This window comes from Synchiropus splendidus, chromosome 1 (assembly GCF_027744825.2).
Source record: "Synchiropus splendidus isolate RoL2022-P1 chromosome 1, RoL_Sspl_1.0, whole genome shotgun sequence".
Lineage (NCBI taxonomy): Eukaryota > Metazoa > Chordata > Actinopteri > Syngnathiformes > Callionymidae > Synchiropus > Synchiropus splendidus.
In genome coordinates, this window is record NC_071334.1 from 14,476,685 (window position 1) to 14,500,355 (window position 23,671).

The following is a 23,671-nucleotide window of genomic DNA, read 5'->3' on the forward strand; positions in this document are numbered from 1 at the left end:
CATACTGGCAAGTATTAACCTTGGCATGTTCTCCCTAAACTCCACACAGAAGGGACCCAGGCTTGCAGCCTTCTCGATCCCTACCCTAAAAAGGCGGAGTCCACCTCGACTAATGCAAGGAAGCGCTGACATTGCAACACACTTCACGACATGTTGACCAAAACAGCTGAAAAGTACCCACAGAAATCACAGTGAAGAGGATCTAAATCCCAGTTGGAGCAGTTACCGGTCCACCATGAATTCTAGACACAAGATCATCTTACACTTGTTTGAGTATAACCAGCCCCAGCTTGTGTCAGACTGATTGTAACTCATGAATCCTAACAACAATAAACAATTCATTCACCAGTGGTGAGCATGAAGCTGCGTTCAGAAGTGACGACAAACGCCTCACCTAAATATGCCATCTCACCTGGCCTGTTGCAGTCAGAAGCAATCGCTCTACAAATGTCTTATCAGCGGGTGGGCCTGCACTTTTGGCAAAGACTGTAGCTGAAGACAAGGAGGTCATATTTTATTCTAAAAAAGCTGTTAACCTGTGACCCGCTGTCCTTCAGCATAGAGGCCATGTTTTTATTTGAGTCCAAGCGTTTTATTCCAGAGTGAAGCTCACAAGCTGGTGATGAATTAGTCTCAGATGTTGCAGAAAACGGTAGGATTTGAAATTCCTCCACAAGGAGGAAAGTGAAAGATTAGTTTAGATGTTTGAAATTCCTCCTGGAACCATTCCCTCTCAACACTCAAGGCGCAGTTGCTGTCGGCATTCCTCAGGTTGTCAGTTTGTGTGCGTCTGTTCATGTACTTTTGCCTGCATTGGTGCATCTGTGTGCCAAGCAGCAGTTGTAACTGTCACTTGTGTTGGGTCACTGTCTCATGTTTTCTTGGACATTTTAACCGCCTCTCACATGTCGCTCCTCCTCACAGCTTTCACTCCCATGGTGTCTTTTTCCACTCCGCTCTTGTCTCACATAACACTTGTATAAATGCCTTGGAAGCCAAAGAGCTTAAGAAAACTTTGGCCGCACATTAATTATCCCCTGCCATCCTAAAACGTCCAAGAGGTGAAATATATTACATCTTAAAGCTTAACCTACTCACTGAGCAAGAATGCCCTCATTACTAGAATATCTCTGATAATATTTTGAGTCGGAGCAGTTTTATCCTCGGCGAGCTGGCTCCCTGCATTCCTCCCTCCCGTCTCCTGAAAGCTACTGGCTGAATGGAAACTTAAGAGGGTGCTCTTTACGAGGGTGGTGATGTTGCGTCTGGCTGTGCCCGCTCTGCCATGTCATGATGATGTGACTTCTTGATACAGGCGTCACTTGAAACTGCAGAACTCGAAGTGAACCTGCTGAAAGGAAGGTGGCGTCCAGCCTGGGTAAACACCGATGGAGTGGGGAGCCGGGGACACGGCCTGCTGGTCCTCACTGTTGAGGGAAACCTGTCCAATAAGGGAGTCTGCGGGGAGTATGGCTGGCCAATGCTAACGCTCACACACGAGGTAGACACAGCATTAAAGTTGGATCACAGCTGTTCTAAAGGGAGATTCGGGGAATTGTGACCCGGGTTTTACAAACAAGAGACATAATTTCAACTGCAGCTAAGTTGAACTCACTTTCTGTCTTGGAGGAGTTGCATCAGTGTGTAAATTCCAGTGACATCTGCTGGTGAGTATCGGATCGCAATCAAAATAAAGCGCTACCTTCCTAACCTCTCACAAACGCTCCTTTTACAAACAAGAGTAGCCTAAATGTGTAGCCTGTGCTGGTCAACAAGATGATATTTTCTCTCGTCTTCTGCCAGATCATCAAGGACACCTGCATCCATCTACCACAGAGGACATTACATAGTATTCTGTGGGATGTTTTGCTTGGTGGCAAAGCCTAAAACATTAACAACCATGTGGCAAGGGGCCATGGCCACAAACAAAAAACTAAATGCCCATTTACACACAGTTTTCCTGTTCACCCTCGTCGTGCGACATCAGGAAATAGATGTCAGGCAGTGGTCCACAGTCTCTGCCATCTTTCATTGATACAGCGAGTCCTGCGAGTGCACAGTCACGCAGACACCTACATTTGCTAGGTGCTAAATAAAGACAGAATTTGAACGACATTATTATTATTGTTGTTGTTGTTGTTGTTGTTGTTGTTGTTGTTGTTGTTGTTGTTGTTGTTAATAATAATAATAATAATAAGTCAGAAGACCTGGATACCACTCGAAATGTGCAGCCAACATGTGAGTTAAAGAGTGATGGAAGGAAAATATTAAGTAACTCTAACCATGGAAGTTTGATTTTAAACAAAACACTGATGTGCCAAAAGCCATTTTAAAAAGAAATCTGGATCAAATTTGTAAAATGTTCATGTATTTCTAATGAGTTCTGACAAAGTTTCAAACAGTGTAGCCAAAAAGTCTGCAGTGATTTATAATTGAGGTGGGAGGGGTCTTGGATATTTCCATTCTGTTTTGTAATAAGATTCCAAAATTCTTGATATACTGTTGGGATCTGGACGCTGCTGGGAGAGCTTCATCATCCCAAGGTTTTTAATAACCATTAATTTCCAAGATGACATACATAAGTGTTGTGTCCAGGCAACTTCATCTTTCAAGAAGCTTCCAACTGTTCCAGTTAAAGCTAGGACTGCATATTGAAAATACTCTACCAACAGCATTGATATATACATACGGTTCTCTGTGTTTTCCGGGGCAGGTTGTTGGTGGATACAACAGAAACTGTCATCAAAGCTACAACTGTCTAGACAAAGGTGAACTGTAATTACAGTTGGTGAACACTTTCTTCCGTAGACTTTCTGAACCACAGTTTCAGTAGCAATCCTGTTTGGTATAGAACAGAGAACGGAAAGAAAGCAACCAAATAACCTCAGTGACTTTAATTCAATGAGAGAAATGCAATTTAGTGACAGTCCCATCAGTCTGACTTATAAAGATGAAGAGTATATAGTAGTCAAGGGCCGCTGGTTCATGTTACCCACTAAGCCAAGTCAACTGGACATGAGTGACCTTCCCTCCACAAGGGACATATTTCACTTTTACATTATAGCAGACTGCTACCCTTTGTCATGGTGTGGATATCACCGTCACTGACTCACTGTTCCACCGTCAACTTTGACCACCGAAGCACAGTTCTGGCTCGCAGCAGGGGTTCATGGGAGAAAATAAATTCTCACACAGAGAAAGTGCTGCGTTCAGCACAGAGGCGGAGGTGTTAACAGTAGTTGTGTCTGTGTGAGGGCTAACAGCAATGTTTCTCCCACCATCAGAGCGAAGTTGGGCTCATCCATAAAATGACGGTTTTCAGAAAACAAGTGGCGTTTGTACACCCGGAACAGGACAGGCTTCTACTAAGTACATTAATATCATTGTTCGACATTATCCGGCTTCATATTATATCTCATTTCTATTTTAAAGTAACTACAAACCAGTTATACTGTGAACCATAGCAACGAAAAGTAGATGCAAAGGCCTCAAATAACAAATAATATTTTTTCTTGTTTTAATATTATTAAAAAAAAATTGTTTTGGCACTCTGGCCTGCTACAGCTCTTGGTCCACCTGTTCATGCAACCTGTTGCCCCTGTCATTTGTGGAAGGTCAACAAAATCATAACAACATGTTTCCAACATTTGTCTGGGACTAACCAAACTAATGAGGACCTCACATTGAATAAAACTTAAATCAATGAACTGAAAACTTCAGGTGTGGCAGTACGTTTCAGGAGCTGCAGCATGAAAGGTGGTCTTGTTTTGTTTTTTTTCCTGTGAGTTATTAATAAAAGGCAGGAATAAATTCAGTCACAGAAGATAAGAAACGATTTGGTCAGTTGACTTCAGTTCAGTCAAGATACGAGAGGGTTGAGTCAAGATCATGATCCTCAAACAAGGAGCATTAGTGGCATCATGATGTCACCAGACCTGCCTCACCCTGAGAGGCAGTGACAGATCTTGACCTGGAAGTCTGAAAGTCCCTGTTCTGCAGTACTGCGGATTTCATCATCAAACCCTGAAAATCTTCGACCACATTGAAGGCGCAGAGAATTCACTTTTTCAGTCCAAAATCTGCGTCAATTACGTTTTTCAAAAACCTCTGTTTCATATTTATTTGATCAAGTCGTTGATGAGAACTGAGTCACGCTCATCCTGCTTCATTGTTTGAATTCAGATGGGAAACAAACTCTCTGAAGAGACTCAGGCGCTTGCAGGGCTCCGGGGCCCGCACGACCCCACAGGCCTGGAGGACGGGTCCATGCTTTCATTGGAACATAATTGCTTAATGGACGCCAGTGTTGTTGGCACGGGGGATAACAGGCTGAGGGCTGGAGAGGATTGGCCCAAGGTGCTTCCTGTGTCACATCATCAGTGGAGGTACCATCAACCCCTTTGAACCAGGACACAATCCTGGAAACACTTTCATGGGCTCGATGTGTCATCACAGCCGCGTCCCATGTATATGTATGGGACTGTCTGAAAATATACAAAGTCCAATTTGCCCGGGCCGAACCAGCCTCAGCATAATGAATAACACGTGAAGAGTATCTGATATGCAGACTGAGTCATCCCCAGATGTTTCAACAGGATGACTTCCAGTTTTGGGGGGGGAGAACTTTGTATTCTCAAAGAGAAAACAGTGTCGTACTAGAACCAGAAGAGGAACCTACAAACCTTTGCTACCTTATCAATAAAAGCAAGCTTGATGGAATTCTTGAACTGGACGGTCTCTGGAAGCTGGATCCAAGTTGTTCTGAGGGATATAATTGGGGGCACACATGCCAAATGAGAGGAGTTTTGAGGTCACATACAGCAGAGGAAGTAAGTTGGGAAGCAGATAAAAGCTTACAGGTGCAACACAGTCGCTGCAGTTGTACATGTGTATGCAAGCTGTGGCTCTTGTTTGTTCTGGTGTCTGTCTGTGTGTTGAGGACGCAGCTCCCAGCCCATAATATGTTTGCTCAGTACGACATAGCATGCAGTCTGGATAGCATTTCCTGTCCCTTTCACTTTGCAGCAAACATGGCTCTGAATGTGTCACTCAGCCCTCATAGACACAAAGGATCCAACGACGCACACGTACACACAACACTGTCTCTCAATATGAGTCTGATTAAGGATGTTTTCTGAGGTCATGTTGATTTTAAGAGCGGAGGCTCGTGTGAATCTATGTGTGGGTTCTTGCCCCTGTATGTTTCCACCCATCTGTGCGATCAGAGAAGGACTCCCAGCGAGGACTGTTGTTGTAGGTGAGGGTGAGGAGCCCCCTGACGGGCTGCTGTTGCAGAGAGGCCAGCTTTGATCGAGGACCCAAGAAGAAGACGAGGAGGAGGAGGAGGAGCAACAGCGGGAAAGGCAAGGTGTAAAATAGATTGTATGACTCCGGCGGTGAGAATGGAGAGAATGTCTCTAAATGGTTATGAATAAAGTATATCGTCCAGGCCTTGCGTGGTTTAAAACCGACAAAGTACAAATATGCTATTGCATACTGTTGTGACAATTTCAAGCATTGTATTACTTCCAACTATAAATGCAGTTTTATGTTATCACTGGTTTAAATAATTTTTATTTCATTTCAAGTATCTCTTGCAATTGATTCTCTGTTTTCCTTTCCCATTGTATTTTACATATTTGTGTTTGCATATTAGAGTTTGATTAAGAAGCTGCTGCTATTAATACTTCCATTAGGCATTGATTCTTTTACTTTCATAAATAATATCAGAAACAACTTAACGTCAATTACACGATTGCTTTGCACATGGACAAAACCATACACATATCACAATTTTTATTTAGATGACAATTGGTTTGCTTGTATTCAGGTGCTTGCAAAAGAATATAATGACATTTCATCCACACTGAATCCAAATGACAACTTCTTTCACTCCAAAGGAGAGAGTGTCTGCATTGCAGAGACATGCAAACAATGAATTAATGTATTTATTCATCCGGCTCTGAGCACGATATTGATCGGGAACAGATTGAGTTACACGCCGGATCTGTTGCTGAGAGGAGACGACCTAACCAAGGACACGTGTGGTCAGACAAACGTATTCAGACTTAATCATGTCGCTTAGGTCACTGTGGCTTAACATGGTCCTCAGGGGAAGCGCATCTGTAATTTAGGGGGCTGGAAGCCCTTCCATTATGCTAATACTACTCTTTTTATGGAGTCCATTTTGGGTAACTCACTGGTGTGAACGTCAAATACTGCAAAATGACAAATATGAGTGTAGTGTATGTTTAGCGCTCCTTTTTTCTTCTGAGAAACAGGAGCTCCTCAAATCCTTCAACTTGTCAGTTCTGTCCTCCAAACACAACTACAAGCATCTGACTGAAGCCAAGTGTTGTGGGCTTTGACACGTTCACTGCTCTGATCAAGTCTGACACAGTAAATTAATAACAGCGGCCCGCGTGCTCAGCCTTCGTAGTATTGTTCACTTATTCAACTTTTTAAAAGTTTTATTGAGGTTATAATCACTGCATACAAGCAGAGTGTAGAAATGGTGCTTCTTCATTTGTGGTTTTTGCAATCTAGAAAGCAGGCTTTGTGGTGGCCATCATGTTGTGGTGGAATCCCTTAAACATATTTGAAAAGCAAAACAATTCGTGCTTCATTCCACGCTCAACTCAAAATACACCATTGCACGTGTTTCTCTTCACATGGTCGAACACTACCATCCCACTTGTGACACAATTTCTCAGCAGACATTAGAAAACTGCATGTCTTCCAACCTTATCTCACGCATCTTTCAGGGAAAAAGCGGGAGAGTACAGTCCTTGCCCAGGCAGTATGAACTGGCAGTCAAAGATCATGGTGGTTTGCAGCTGCTAGCGAGAGGCTAAAGTAAAGCCCTCCGGACGGCAACGCAGCTGGATATTGGAACAGTGATGATTTCTGTTGGTTGAAAGGCAGTTTGACAGGACAGAAAAGAGCTGGATGAGTGTGAGTCTAGATAAGAAAAGCAAGATTGTGGTAATGTTGTTATCAATGTTACTGTCTGTGTTTCTTAGCTGGTTTTCCCTGTTTTTACAGCGTAATATTTTGGTTTTACCATAGCTATTTCATTTGTTTGGCACACGCTCCCTTATTCCTCTAATGTCATGTTGCATGGGAAGAGGACGTGTGTAGCATGAGAATGGGCGACCGTAATGACTTGTTTTGGACGGGTATTCTGGATATCCGGAGCCGCTGACTTTTGATGTTCAGAGGAACTTCTGTCATAATTATGGCTGGGATGATGTGCGATGACGCTGTTCGGGCCGCAGGTCGGAGTTTGGGCCGCTCCTCATGCAATGAAGAGGCGCAGATGTGTTTGCTGTGGTTTGTGCGCCATATGCGCTGTCGATCCCGCGTGATGCATGAGCTCCTTGTGGGGTACACTCCAAAAGAAAAACAACAATTAGACATGAATGTGTGTGTCCAAACAAACGAATCAAAGGCCTCGTTGTGTTTGTTGGGGGCGGCTGGTGGGGGGGGACCCGCCGCTTCTCTCAGGGTCTGACCCTGCGTTTGAGTCCTGCCGTGAGAGGCTGGACACACAGATGGACTCTTTTTCTGACGCTTCTCACTCTTTCATTATCTGTTTGTTACTCCCAGTTCAGCTCATCTCAATCCAGTTCACTTCCATTCAGCTCAATAACTCCCTCTCCTCTACGTCCTGCTGTCTCAATCATTTCTTTGCTGAAAGCCAGAGTTTTTTTAAAAAACCCAAACAAGCTTTAAATCAGCAAGTCTGGTTCTTTAGATGCCTTGTAGTGTTCCAGTCCTGTCAAACAAAGGACCCGGTTTGTAACCCCTCAAAAGAGAGGACCACCTAAACATAAAGAAAACTGAATGACTGTGAGTAAATAAAAAGACAAACCACTTATTAGCTGACAGCCAGATGTGGAATGAATAGAGCTGTGAGGAAAAACATAAGGGATGTGTCTGTGTGTTTGTGGAGGTGTTGATTTCCTGCTGTCCTTTTTTTTATATATATATAAATTTGTATTTAAAGATGCAGTTTGACTTACTATCTCCTTTTTTGATTCAAAAATGTGACAAAATGTGCTTACTATGAACTTAATAATTCAAGAATAATTTATGTATTGTCTCTTCTTAATCTGCCAAACTGCACCGTCTAAGATACCAACCCCAAGATACCAACCCCAAGAGAAAGTGTGCGGTAGGGGATGAACAGATGAAGATTTGGGACTCAGTTAAATCTTTGTGAGCCCCTGGTGGCTGAGAGAGGATACTGCGCAGTCCTCCTGGGACTTCAGTGGGGGGCTCACACTGCATTAGTCAGTAATAGGTTAGGGATGACCTAAACGATTTGTTGACTGGCACAATAAATCTGTTGTGTGTTTCTTGGCGTGCTGAGGGAGATTACAAGTTGTCACACAAAGGAATGCAAATTGTAAGCCAAACTCTCCTAGAGGCCTGTGGAGTAGCCGGCCATTTGGAGTGTTTGTGCGGCTCTGTGCAGCTCTCTCACACACTATTTTATCTTTCTCTATTAGTCCTAATAACTGTGAAGGGCCTGAGAGTAGCCACTGTATTCATCCCAAATCAATGGATATCCCCCGGCAGACCCTATAGACGCCCACATTTGCATTCTATCGAGTGAGATGACCAGCAGGACAATTGGCCTTAAGTCTCTTTCAGCTGGCCAAATGGAAATCTTGAATTTTAAATGAGAGATTTGTCCTGGGCCTCAGTAATCCCTCTCCACTCCAACACGTGGGAGTGAGAAGGTCTTTTGGGTGACCATCATATTAATACTTCCTCATGCCTCATTTATTGACTAGTGCAAACAATATATGGGGTAAAGATGGCGAGGCCAAGGTTATGCATAAAAAACATCTTTTACATTGCGTGTTTGAGGTGTATGCATTAAAGACAGCACCACAATGCCACTTAGTATTTGACTAAATCTCTTGTTTGTTATGTCTCAAAAAAACTCAGTATGAGTATGTAAGTGGCATGATAGCTTGTTTTGTTCATTACAAGAAGGTGAAGTGTGGAAGCAAGTTAGTGCAGAGAGTTGCCCAAAATATACAGGTCATAGTAAAACACGTAGTTGCTACATTGAAAATGCTTTGGAATCTGAGTGTCATACGCATCAGCTTTGTCTCCAGACTGAAGTCTAGCAGTCCTGACTGTTTTCCCTCCCGCCGCACAAAGCACGGCAGAGATAGTTTAATTAAAGAACAACATTATCTTAAGGCCACTGCCCCAGCAGGGAGGAATGTCCTGCGTCAGGAGAGCGCCAGCGTTTACTGCTGCGTGTTCTTCTGCCTCCTCTGTGGCCCAAACTCTCTCATTAGCTTTTACTGGCATGATTGTAAAACGTCTTGTCGCATAAGGGAGTTGCAATGATGTTTTACTGCCCCCGGCTTTGAAAGATGAGCAATAATATTGCCCCCTGTAACTTTTAAAACAGACGCGGTGTGTGTAAAGCATTGCATAACAACATCAGGCCATTATTTTCAAGTCCACATAGAAGTGTGTTAAACTGTGTGTGTATGAGCATATAAACACGTCTGCTAAAACCGAAGTCAATGGAAGAGTTGGCCTGTTCAGTAAAACAAAAAAAAAGAAGATGCAATATGATTATTGTAACATACTATAAACTATATATAAATGTTATATACTACAAAATAATACTCCAAAAATAGTATTTAAATGTCATTTCTAAAAATATTCTAAATATATTATGAACCTATAAAATTAAGAATTAAAAAATAATATATATTTTTTAATATATATACTTATGTATATATTTAGAATACTCTTAGAAATGGCATTTAAATACTATTTCTATAGTATTAGTTTGTAGTATATAACATTTATATATAGTTTATAGTATATAATAATTATATAGCATCTGACAAAATTCATTGTATCTGAGAATAACTAAAAGGGAATCATTTCAAATGAAAATGAATAATGAATGAATGAATTTTTATTTCATCTCCTCTAATACATTGTAAATGTATTAACATTTGTACAACCATGCTTCTTAATTGACACAATACATACAGTTAATACAATAATCTATCTTCCATTTTGATGAATAATCCAAAAAGGTACAAAATTAACCCTTTTCAGCGACAGTTTTTATATTTAAAATTTTTTTTTATATATTTATTTTTCACGTTTTGCGCTGAAACCACATGCAAAATCTACAGCATAGTGAATATATTTAACAGTCAACAATTTACATTTTCATCACAACGTTATCAGACACGTTTGTGTTACGTCTGCTGTTCTGTTTACGGTAATCGCTGATGTTTAAATCCCATTTCAAGGTCAGGACTATTGTGACTGGACGAGTCATTGAAACGTTTTCTCTCCTAATCAACATGATCATAACCTCAGCTGTGTAAAAAGCAGGGATATCCATTTCCAAGGAAAAGGGTGAGTGCCCTCTTTGTCGCCGCCCTTTCACCCTCCTCGCCCTGTGCTGTACTGTACTGGTTACCCTGGAAACCCCATGGACAGAATGCAGATCACCAAAGTGGCCCCTTGTCTCCGCTCACAATCGGCCCTGATGATGAGGAACGGTTTTGTTCGTGGAGAGGGCAGGTGGGAGTTACACGCTCGAAATCACTCCCCAACCCAAATCACCGCACTTCTCACTTTCTGCCTCGATTTCTTAAAAAACTCTGGCCGTCGCTCGCGTCTTGGCAAATCTGCTGCTGTTCTTCCACCTGCGTCTGCTGCACTTGCAGCCCTGCTGGCTTGCAGGGGTCAGTGTTATCTAAACAGAGCCATTGGGCTATTTGCTATAGCACCCTTCATCAGGCTGGAGCCTCGGAGGAATCAGCCCATCACTTCAATCAACAACGACGGCGGACAATGAATTTTTATTGTCCTGCAAAGTGAGGAATAAATTCAGAGCAGAATTTGGAAGTGGAGGACCGGCTACAGAAGATGTTGGAGACCGCTGTTTGTGGTCCGGAACAAAGAAGTGACCGTAAAAGAAAGTGATGTGGTTGTTTGTCAACTTTTGGAATTCAATTTAATCTTGTACAACCAAGACTTGGATTATGATGAATCACGTTTTGGTTTGGTTCATATTTAAGGAGTGAGAACAAGTGTAAAGAACAAGTGTAAAGAGAAACATCCATTGAGCAAAATTTGGTGAAGATGCTTGAAGTGTGGCATAAATCACAGCTATAAAAATCTGCATTGCTATTATTGCGAATGTTTAGAATGTTGGCTTTTCATTCTTTAGCCTATGATGCAATTGGTACAAAGATGTTTGTTTTGAGGAACCAGGCCAGTAGGAAAAGTGGTAGAACATGGAACTTAGGGCTAAGGACCTTGAAGAAGGGTGATGCCTCACCAGTGAATGAAATGTGTTGGCAAGGTTGACCTTGAACCTGAATGAGGCATTCACGCCAAAATTCCAGCAAAGATAACAAAGACTGTGATGTTCCCACTTGTGTGTGAGGTTTGGGAGCTTTTGCTCTTAGTGCCTTAGTGAAGTTGTTTAGCCAACATTTTTTACAGTGTTATTATGAGTTGGTGCATTTTTTTCCCACACACACAAACCTTAAATCAATTCTTTCTTGCGTGTTTGAGGTTACATCTATTCATGTACACAGAGTTGTGCACCTACATCCAACAAAGTACACGTGTACGCTCCCTGCATGTATTTATTGGCCTGTGTACAAAGAGGTCTTATCATTGTTCAGAGGGTAAGTACATGTGACAGTAGATATACACAAACTCCTGATCAATATCTAGATAGCGTGTCTGATAATGGCTCCTCTGGCAGATATGGACAATTGCTTCAGTATGAATGTTTTCCTGCTCTGAACGCAGACAGTCTGGCGGAGGGCCACCATCCACAATGCACCGTCCAAAACCTGAGTCTCTGTCGCTCCCAGCCTCAGCCCCTGCCCTTTGACCACATTAACCTGAGCAGTCAAACTCATCTTCCCTTATCACCTGGAATCAAACATTAAAGGAGGGAGGGAGTGGGAGCAGCTCATAAAGCCAGAGAAATGTGGGTGCAGACCAGGAAGATAAAGACAAGAAGGGATTTAACAGTGAAAACAGATGAGCAGAATTATCCAACGATTAAGCCGTATGACACCAGGTCGCCTCATCTGACGATTTTTGACTTTCTGCTTGGCCAAGACTCGTCTTCCGATACAGACGGGGCGGACTTCAGCCAAAAACAAACAGGTCATTTTTTACGAGTGCCGTTCAGCTATCACCTGTTTCCTTGACTGCCGCTGCTTTAAAGTGCCTGGCCTTGGAGTTACCTGGATACACCTGGAGGAGGCTGATAAACGGAGTGGAGGCTATAAGAATAGGTGGGTGGGATCAGCTCCTGTGTTAGCAGCCGAATCCGGACCCGAACCTCCACTGGCGCCCGCACACACATGCCGTCTGCCTGCATCAGTGTGTGCTTCAGTAACGCAGCTTCCATTAACATGAAGGTGGTTTTAGTATCGTCCCTTGCACGCGCAAAGGCACACACACGATTTCAGTGATGGGTAGGAAAATATTTGATGTCCCGAGCTTGGCCATTTAACATTCTCACCCCGTGCTCTGACCTTAAAGAGTGTGCACACATGAATTGTTGAGTGTGTCTTGCGCCCATGTGGAGCGTGTGTTTGTTCCCTTTCGTTGGGATTCTCAGAACCCTTTTCTCACACATACGCTGCCCTATTAGCAGCATTCATCAGAGCCCATTTGACCTCCACCTTCCCCCTGACCTCCAGCTTCATCCCACGGGAGAGCTGGTCAGCAAAAGGTGAAAGTGTGTGGATGGATGGGGGGGCAGGTTGGCTGTCTGATTGTGAGCAAACACTGGTGTCACACCCAGTTCTTTTGAGTCTTGCAGTTGTCTATATGAAAATTCTGGGTTTCTTTGTGGTGAATGAAACCAGGCATACTGTTTATTATATATCTATCTATCTATATATAGATGTATATACTTCAAAACACATTACTTGTCCTACCGTGAGATGGCTTCAAATCCAAGGTCATACAAAAAGGTTGCATCCACGGTGCTATGAGACCAAGATTAGCAGTCTACAGTCCTGACAACACCACTTCTGCAAGCAAAGGAAAATCCAGTCCATGCTTGCGGTGAGAAAAAAATAAAAATATAAATGAAAGATGAATGCAAAAAAAAAAATCAAATTAAAATAATAACAACCAACAACTTATCCTGAATCACAGCCTCCTACTAGTCACTTTCGCTTGTGAAATGTGCACTTATAAGCAGCGGAGTCTGACTTGTATTAGCAATGAAACTCCCGATCTCTGAGGGTGATTCCAGGGACAGATGATTATGCAATGCCACTTTAAAAGAATGCTTTAGGAAGTTTTCATTCACTTAATCTAATTTCTTCAGCACAAGAAGAGCATGTACAGATTTTGTGCTTCAAAAAAAACATACGATTGAGTTTGCCTGCCTCACAGTTGGCCGACTGATAAAGGCTTTTGTTGCTGCGGGCGAATGTGAAACGCACCAAGTAACAGACTTTTATTGTGTCCACATGGTCATCTAACACACTGCCTGACCAAAGTTGGCCACCAAAATAATCTGATTATATTCTACACTTGTTATCCATTATCCTGTGTTGTGAAAGAAAGGGCTGTTAAAACAACTGGAACAAGTGCTGCTCCTGGTCTTAACTCCACGATGTCCTTATTCCTCATCTGACAATAATTTTGCTGGCTCTTAGCACAGTGTGTGGATCTCAAATCGCATCGTCATAAAGACAGGCAAGACAAATAAGTGCCTTCAGAAATGTAGCGCAAACGCGCAGTATTTTACAGATGAATGACACGACACACACAGTAACTATTGAGCAATGTTGAACAACATTCTCACTCGCTGAAACTTGAAATAAAGAAATAAAAACCATTGAACTGTTTATTGGAAAATAATGAAAATAAGTTCTAAGAATTAAATATGAAACAGTGTCGACCACAAAATAGCAAACAAATGAATCTTCAATCGTGTCATGAAAAAGCAACCTCAGGAAAATGATTTCCCACTTTGAATTTCCACATAAAGTCGTTCCTTTTCGCTAATGAACGTGTATTTACTGTGGCAGGTTCCAGGCTCACATTTCCATCGTGAAAACTTCGGAACATAATACTGTGCTTCACCTATTTCACCCTCCGTCCGACAATCAAATTAGCGGCTTTTCCACCGGTGGGATCGCTCAAGTGCAGATTGAGCCAAGTGCCGGTGCTGAGGAGTTCAGATTGGGTGAATTTCAAACCCAGAATAGAAATCTGCTGCTCCATTGAAAGAGGTTCGGACACAAAACTCTTTTTAGAATCCACTGCACACAAGGTTTTCTATGCGACCAAAACAAAGGGGGGCGGGAGGGGGGGTCTTAAGCAGTAGGCCTTTAACCCGGCTCTCCTTCCTGGGTCAACCGGTGGCCCACGACTCTTTGTTGCAGGCGAAGAACATGAAATGTATGTTTATGAAGAGGGGAATTAAACACAGAGTGTATCTTTGGATAAAGTCATATTTGTTGTTTTACACCTTTTCCCCAGTTGCTTGTGGAAGAGCTTTCATGTGGCTGTAATTACCATATTTCATTAGCTCGTGGAGTGTCGACCACGCGGCATCAAAGCGGTTGCCTCTCTCATATGTGCGGCCTGGGAAGTACACGACTGTCTGTTTTTCCCCTAGAATAAATTCGCCTGTGCCTGTTTTTGAGTGCACTCTCTCCCTCAAGCTGCTGTCGATATCAAAGAGAAGCCATTCCGCATGTGAAGTGCCCCTTGTGCCAAATAATAAAGCCGTGTATCATGGTGCAAAAACACGCGCACGCAAAGATGCATACTGCACACCTACATAAACAAATGGCCATTTCACACTGCGTTCATCAATCTGGAAGAACTGCTTGGCTTTGTACAGGTCATAAAGGTTTAAGATTAGGAAATAAAATACATTGAAAAATACTGCTTAGACCACAATAATGGCCTTTTGCGTCTCCATACACAAATGTGATTTTGAGCTTTGCACCTGACCCCTGTGAAGACCTTCCCTCAAGGCTGGAGGGTTCAATTCTGCAGCAGGTCACACATTTCTAGGGATTTCAGACAATGGGAGAAAATAATGTCTCAACCAGCACAAACACGGATGAGACAGAATTAGCCCAGGAAGTGCAAACACACACTTTCGGCAGGTTTTATCTCCAGAGAGGAGCTAACTGCCTTGAGATCTTTTGGTCTTTAGCTAACCCTTTATTGCACTGGTGAGTTGGACGGAGAGTCCAAGACACGATGAGTCCTTAAATATTTACGTATTCAGTAATCGCCCGCCTGCTGTTTACATGAGAAAGACTGTGTTTTACATCTCTGGTAGTGACAGTGTGTTTTTTTCAAACATACTATATGTACTACAAGAACTTATCTTCACTCTGCTCCTTTTCAGTCTCTGTGTCATGCAAGTAGGTTGTTGGAATTGTATGCAAAGCAACAACTAAGAACATGTGATATAATAGTTATACAGTTGATAGAAAACTTTTGCAACATATTAGAAGAGATTGATATAAACATTCATTCAAATATGAATAATGACACATTTAAAGGTAAACAAGAAACAAGATGAACAGATACATTCAACAAAATGTTTTTGATAAAAGGCATTATAGCATTGCTCTAAAGTCTTGTGGCCCCAAGATGAATTCCCAGAAGAAGGATTCCCTTTCATTACCTTTGCCAAGGTTCTATTTTATATTGCAGCAATAATATCCCTTAGTAAATAATCTTTGAAAAATATTGACATATTTCATTGAAATTTCTAGCATATATTGAGAAAAGGGAACAATAAGGAAAATAATAAGGAACAGAAAATTCATCTTTTTTTATTTTACCATCTGGGTCAAGGACTGTTTTGACGGGTCTCAGTGTGCTGTGTTCAGGACAACCACGTTAAAATAAATAAATAAATAAATAAATACCGAGTGTAATTTTGTAAAACACAACATGCAATCTGTAATGAGGTGGCGGTGCCAAAATAGATAGTTGTTGTTCATGCAGTATTGTTTTGCGGTTGATAAAGAAGATTGCTACAGGCCTGGCTCCTTATTTATATGCAAACCTTCATATAAAGTCAACGTTTTAACCTTCATGCATTCACTTGGCAATGCAAAGATTATTCTAACTATCATCTGCCATCCATCTCTTACTAGCACCAGTAGCTACACCAGTTACATGAATTTTCCTACTTGTATCTTAATGTCATTTAATAGAAATGGTTATATATTTGTCTTTCTGACTAATTTGAAATATTAGACAAGACCTCTTTAAATAACTTGTCACTAAAAGGGTAAAGTTGGAGACACTGATGAAAAAGCGTAGACACTAAGTGGCATTTAAAAGCAGAACTGGGACAATTAGAAACAAAACAAGAAAGACAGAGAAATACAAAGAAATGTTTTCATTGGATTTATGAGACAACAGATGGTTATTAGTGAGAGATTAACTGAAGCCACAAGTGAAGTTAAATTGATGACCAAATAAAGACAGACAACAGACTCCCAGGCCTGGTCTGTAGTTAACACAGCAGGATCTTCTGTGGTCTTCAGCCGTGCAGCAGTACTTTAACTCCCATGCTGTCTCTGTTTTTCAAACATATAATGTTCAATGTGGAGCAGTTTCTAGCTTCATATCTTCAGATACAAACCTGGTGAATTATTGTAAACAACCGCTGCGATTTGTTCTTAAAAGATTGCAACATAGACAGAGGTGAATAAGGAGTCGTGTTGTTCCGCGCTGTTATTGTTGTTCCCGGTGCGCGAGATGCATGTCAACAATAAAAGCGCCGCAGTGTTTGAATGGCACTCAACACAAGGCTGCTGCCGAAATCAATGCTCACCTTGGCTCCAGTGACTCTGTTAGGTATTGGTCAAAGACTGAAGACAAAAACGGCTCCACAACAGTGTTTTCCTTTAATATTAAGTGCATTATATCATAGAGCTCTGCGTCTTCACACAATATCCATCACGCCGATTCATTTCTTTGTCCTTTAACCAATGTGTTTTACCAAAATCAACAAGCGTAAATCCAGTTAAAGCCTTAACCTTGAAGCCCCCCTGCCCCTCTCTAACCAACAGTGAAGGATAAAAGAGGGGCGGGCGGGGGTCTGTGTTGGCCCTGGTGGAGCAAGGTGTGCGGAGAAAGCAGGGGCCTGCCACATTATATGCTTTAACATGACTGGCAAATCCCACACGGTTAAACAAACTTAACCTTCATTTGTGAAACGGTGCAAATCAAAGGGCAAAAAACGACTTGTGCAAGTAATTACCACCGGGGGAGAGCAACAGGGCAGAGGAAGGATGGAGGGGACGCAGGGGAGGGGAAGGGGCCGCGCGGACGGATACGCGTTAACAGGTTGAATGGAAGGAAATGGGGAATCATTTAAGGTGAGGGGCATTTTTAATGAGTTGACACAGAAATTGATTTTCCACTGTAATCTTTTATTTATATGCAGCGGGTCGCGTGTCCCCCAGCAGAGTGAGGGTCAGCTCCTCAGAGCGACCTGTCAGGGCCTCCGCTCCCTCGAACAACATCCCAAAGCCCCGGGAAAATGGTATTCTAGCGAAGGCAAATATTGTCCTGTCTTGGCTTAAGGGGCAGGAAGCCTGTTTGCTCTAAAATACTTCTCCTCCGGCGCATCCCGCCATTCAAGCTAGACTTTCTCCCGTGATATTAATATACACTTGGGCAGATCTCGGATGAAGAGACTGATATCAGGAAATCTTTTTGCAAACACTGATACTGCATCAGGGCATTTTTGCTGCGCTTGAATCCTTTAATCCACTTTGAAATGCAGCAACCGAAACAGGCAGGTGACGTGTAAGTTACGTGAGGACTGATTTATTAACGCGTTTCATTCAAATTTCACAGATGTAAACTCATAAAAATGGTTGGAGAAAAGGTTTGAACTGAAGATTGTTAAAACTAAATTTTAGATTATATTTATATTTATTTTTTTATGACTCAATTTTCTGAAACAATAATATTAGGACATCACGTAGTAAATTATGAAGATTGTATTTAATGCTCTACTAAAGCTCGTGAGTGTATGCATGTACAGTACGTTTGCATTATTAATAAAACTCCAGGGTAATTGTTTTAAATTGAAATTACAGCGAATTTGGACGAAATCAAGACCAGAGAGTCATTTTAATCGGCTCCAGCTATGGTTTCAGCGCGAGGGAAATATGTGTTGTAAATGTCATAAAATACAAGGTTTGGAATTGAACTGAGAACACCGTCGGCTACATTTGCTTTTTGCAATAAAGATAATTTGTCGCCTGTTTTTTTCCTGCTGGGGAATTTCCGAATATGTGAAGTAGATCATACATAAGTTAACGTAGCAGTTTGAGCATCACAAAATCAGGAAAAATAATTCGACATTTCACGGACTTGTGGATCTAAATCTCACACTGTATAGTTATTTGAATTGTGCCGACTAAATGGTCATTAATATACGAATTGCTCAAAATAGTTTAACACTGAAAACAGTAATACAACCGCTTACCTGTGTGAGCGTCCTCTTCTCCAGTGGCGACGGCTTCGTGTTGATATTTCTTGTGTGACGTTAGCACCCCCTGGTGTTAGAAACAAGTATTGTATATTCATGTTTAGCTGCGATTTCATGCCGAGTGCGTTTTAATCGTATAAGGAGAAATGGGACATAGAAATAAAATACGTGTTCCTTTATTCCTTTCCTTTCATGCATTAGGTTGTTGCTTGTACCACTGCAAACCAAGTCTTATATTCAGACGTGTTACAATAAATTAACAGTCAGTCAGAGATCACCAATTCTGTTATTATTGATTTTAGACTGGCATTATTATTATTATTATTATTTATTTTTATTATTATTATACAGTTACAACAACAATTGTAACTTTCACACTGTTTATTTACTGAGCTTTAATACAAAAAAATCTGAAGTTTTTAGCAATAATAACAATAATAATAGTAACTGCAAAGCAGAGTTTCCAAGCTTTGACTGTGAACAAGGAAGTGGAAATGTCTCGACTATAAAAGACCAAAAAATATATATATGCTACTTTACATTACGATATTTAGTGATATTTGGAGACGTGCGTGTTGTGTTCTGTAGAAACAGTTGTGAGAACGGACGACATGAGTTCAGGCAGATACGTTTATTTATAAGTCTATTTACTACCAGCAGGCGGCGGTCTGTGAATACCAGATGGTCCGCGTTTGGTTCGGTGCGAGAGCGCACGGTTGAACTGAAGTTTGAGGGGATGAAGTAGTAGGAAATGCAAGACGGAATATTTCTCAATTACAACCCATTGAACATCAGTTATATTTATTACAAGCACAATCATTGACGACTGACAAAAAAAAAAAAAAAACATTCATTCTGAATTAGTTTATTTAATCAATGTTTCATTCTCATTCATCTTATAAACCAAGAAAATATACTCTTTCTTTTTGGCAATAATAAATATACAATACCTTATGAACAAAATGCACAATTTACAGGATCAGGGCAAGTGAACGTGCCGCCATTGCAGCTGTTGCTTCTATTATTAGTATCCTCTACTCTCTTTATTAATCATGTTACTACATTTTTATCACGTAGAACCACATAAAGGCAGTTTAATACACTGATGAGGTTTCCAGACCGGCTCATCCCGCGGCTCCAGTCTGAGAGCTTTTCACACTGCTGATGATGTGACTAGGAGTCTTGGAATTCGAGCGGGAGGCAAGTACTACTCTTGATGAATGTGCTTCCTCGGCCACAGGATTTCAAACCTGGGCTGAACTCTGATTGTTGCACGTGCAGACGGTCCTGCTGTCACTGCATAGCTGGAGCGGCCGCCTCAGCCATGACGCCACTGCTCTGGTCAGGACGTTAACAGCAGGTGTGACAGCAGCCAGGCAGAAATAAGCACCAGAGTGTGGCAGGAGACTGGAACGGCTGAGTTGGAACTGGTAGTACTGAAGGAGGCTGGAGTGGATAAGGGCTCTGTGGCGTGGACTTCTGTCCGTCTGTGCTGCTCCTGGTGAGTCAGAGGGGGCTGCACCGTGACGTAGCCGTTTATTATCCTCACGTTTGGAGGCTCGATGGTGCTGGAGGTGAGAAGAATATCACGTCAAATCCGTCTGTAACTTTTCAAATTACTTTGAACACAAACAGACAGACAGATCAAAGCAGTCGAAACAACCTATTTTAAGTATATAATCTCATGGGGTAATTTGTAGTCTATTTTGCTGCTGACACCATCACAGAACATGGCTGCACCATGAAGATGAGATGCCTCACCCGTCCTCGATTCGGACCCACAGGTCACTGAAGAGGCGGGTCCTTCCGTGGCCTCTGTGAGCTTTGCGAGGCCGTTTATGTCGACCAAACTCCTCCAGCTGGCTGAGGCTGTCGGGCAACAGCATATGGGGCAGCTCCTCGTCTCCGAGTCCGGGAAGGTCTTCTGGTTCTTCCAGCTCAGACTCTGCTGTGGTGGTGGGCCAGCTGGTGGGAGATCCAGTGATCATTTCTGTTGCGTCCACGTTGGGCCGCTGAGCTGGATGCATGCCAGGAGTGTTTCTAGAAGAGAAGATGTGGTTCAGTTTTTTTTATGTAAGAAACACTCCACTGTAAACTGTACTTTTTGGGGGATTTTTTTTTGTTATTGTTTGTGGTTTCTGGCCAATGTATTAGTTTCCAAACCCAGCACCAAATTTCAGTAGAGGACATGAGCAGCGTGAAGGTTGTCTGGCTCTTTAAATGCTATATTGAGTGGCAGAACTGCTGAGTGGGCAACACCATCGCATCAAATCTGACATCTGCTTAAACCGACCACCCACACTTACTGAAACGTCCTTGAAAATCTTCGCCTGTTACTTGTTCATTTCTTTACTTGAACGTGCCCAACACTCGTCTCTATCCAGCCGCTTCCAGCTTTGAAACAAACAAGGCTCACGACGTAGGAATCAGTCATCACTTCACGACAACAAACAAGCATTCCTCCTCATCTTGTGTGTGCTCAGGTTTATATTACTGCTGCCAAAAATATTTTCTGACAGTAGCTCCATCTTATGGGTCTCCAAAGAACTAAGAAAGTTCTGCAGCGCAGGTGTCACCAACCTTTTCGCAACCGCGGGCAACTCCAAGGGCACTGTTTTACACCGAAGGGCTACCATCAGTTCAGTACACAGTACATAATGGATGATAAATGATATTCCTGTCAAATGTTTGTCTCATTACTGAGTTATCACAATAAATACCAATGGTGTAACGAATAAGGCATCATAAAATCAAAAATAATAAGATGTCAGTATTATTATTATTATCATCATCAGTCATTATTATTATTTTTTTTTTATGGTCCGTGTGCTACTCCCTTGGTCGGGCACTATGTTGGTGACCCCTGCGCTATACCGGCAGTTTTCAAGCTGGTAACCATGTTGTATTTTCACACAAGGAAGCGTAAGTCACAAGGCTTCAATAAAAAAATAAATAAAAAAAAAGATTTCTCTCCACTTGTTCAATGAATTAAAACATAACAGAATAAAACCAGGGACACAATAGCTTAGATAATAACAGTTAACAACAGTTAATAACAGTTCCTATTACATACTATACATCTAAAACTCCATCCAATGCTAACATATTGATTTTGTGAGTGAAGAAGAAGAAGCAACACCTGTTTAACCTGCAAATATTTTTTTAAATATTATTTTCATGAGGAACCGTCCATTTCATTGTGGTTCTTTTAAGGGTTCTATCAACCACTGCTGCTTTCAAACAGCGTTCCCTATGATATGAGTCACCAGAGGATCCACATTTTGGGCACGTCTGCATTGGAAAAATCTGATCTGGTCCAGAGACAAGGTATGCAATGTGGGTGCAGCTGGTACTGTACAACAGTACAATGAAACTTACCACAACTTACTATTGCTAAGATGACAAAGGACTAATTCTACCTATTTGGTTCAAAAATTGAATTATTTAATATTGTGTTTGCAAGAAATGCATGATGGAGTTCAATCTATTACAGTGAAAAATAATGTCCCACCAACAGATAATGACTTTCACACATCTGATATTATTCAAGCACAACCAAATATGGCTCATTAAATATGAAATGTCAGTTTAAAAAAACAATCAAGGGTGTAATCAAACATTGGGATTCATTTGAAAAAAAGATCATCATAGCAACCATAACATCACACAGTAATTTGAAGTTTTCCACCTTTATTTTAATCATCTGGAAACTCCTTTGTATTTCAATTTGTTGTGTTTGGAAGCTTGGACGTGAGCTTACAGCACCAAGCCAGCCACAAAGTAAAACCAGCTTTTGTTTACACTTTGATACTTTCATTAACATTTACCAAGTGACTAAAAATACATTTTAATTCATGTGTCAAAGTCCAACATTCATCATCCATTAAGAGAAATGTAACTTGCAACTTGAATCTGAACCACAAGAGGAAGTCCAAAACAAGAGGATACGGTATAAAAGAAATTCTCCTTGTTGTACTTTGTTTTTCCATTTCATCATGATTCAAGTTGCTTTTATTTCCATTTAATGGTCCTCTGGACCGGAACCAAAAACCTGGAGGCACGCACTCACGTCAGCAGCTTTGTGTACTACATCTCTCCTCGCGCCCACTTGGCTGGATGCAGGAGCTGTTTCACCCTGCATATACACGTGTGTGTTTGTTTTGATCCCGGCATCAGCGGCTGCCGACTGCAGGCTGAGTGTCAGCTGGCAGCTCAGATTTGGCAGGAAGAAGGGAATGAAAGGGAGGAGAGGAAGGAACCTGGAAGGAAAACCTGAAGGAATGAAGCTATCCGGAATACAGCTATTATAAAACGCTTGTTTATTTGGTATGTAAACTAACTTGGTCCATTAATTAATAGAAATGCACGCAGTTATGCACATGCATTAGATTTTTTAAATCACTTCATTTCTCTCATCATTTGATGATGTTAAGCTAAAAAACACCGTATCTGAGTGAGACACCCCGAAACTTTCAACAGCCTGACTGAACCGTTGTTGTCCTCTACCTCATCATTCAACATTCCCTTTCATTCATTCTCATCAGCTGAAATGCTGAACACAATGGGAAACATCTGAGAAAACACCTGTGGACATCATGAAGTTGTGAAATGTTCACATCAGAACAAACTGAGAACAAACAAAGCACTTCAGCACATGTGTTATTGCTGTGTAAGCGTCTGGTCCACATCAGTAAGCAGAGAGAAATGAGGCTTGAATGAGCCCATCCTATTTTTTTTTTTTTTACATTTTTTGGATGGATAGAAAAACAGACATTGTAAAAAGTGCAGTAATAAAGAAGGTGTGTCCAAGTTCCTATCAACCAGTTGGTAAACGCTAGACTGAAAAACGTTTGAATTTTTTTTTGTTTTAGATGGATGAAACAGTTCTCATTTAAGATCACTCACTCAGTAGTTGACTCTGGGTGACCAGCGGGCAAGTGCTCTATCTCGTAGCCGTCCTGTCTCAGGATGTCCAGCACGCTGCGGTTCCCCAGGAAATGACCTGTGCACAAATCATGACAGGTGTGTCAGGAGACATGTCATCATAGGCTGTTCTCATTACATACTCGCTTAGGGTCAAAGTGAGTCAGCATTCGAGAGATGAGAGATAAAAACAGACTTGGGAAATATATA

The 23,671-nt window shown here is 41.6% G+C and overlaps 1 protein-coding gene across 1 annotated transcript in view; it reads right to left on the bottom strand.

Annotated features, from left to right (window-relative positions):
- Nucleotides 1-19,162: 19,162 nt before the first annotated feature.
- Nucleotides 19,163-23,671, bottom strand: part of trabd2b (TraB domain containing 2B) — a 58,927-nt gene continuing 54,418 nt past the window's right edge. The window contains exons 5-7 of the mRNA XM_053854567.1: nt 23,444-23,540; nt 20,300-20,578; nt 19,163-20,106 (exon numbers count right to left, since the gene is read on the bottom strand). Coding sequence (XP_053710542.1) covers nt 19,881-20,106; nt 20,300-20,578; nt 23,444-23,540 — 602 coding nt within the window. The 3' untranslated portion in view covers nt 19,163-19,880. The remainder of the gene's footprint in view (nt 20,107-20,299; nt 20,579-23,443; nt 23,541-23,671) is intronic.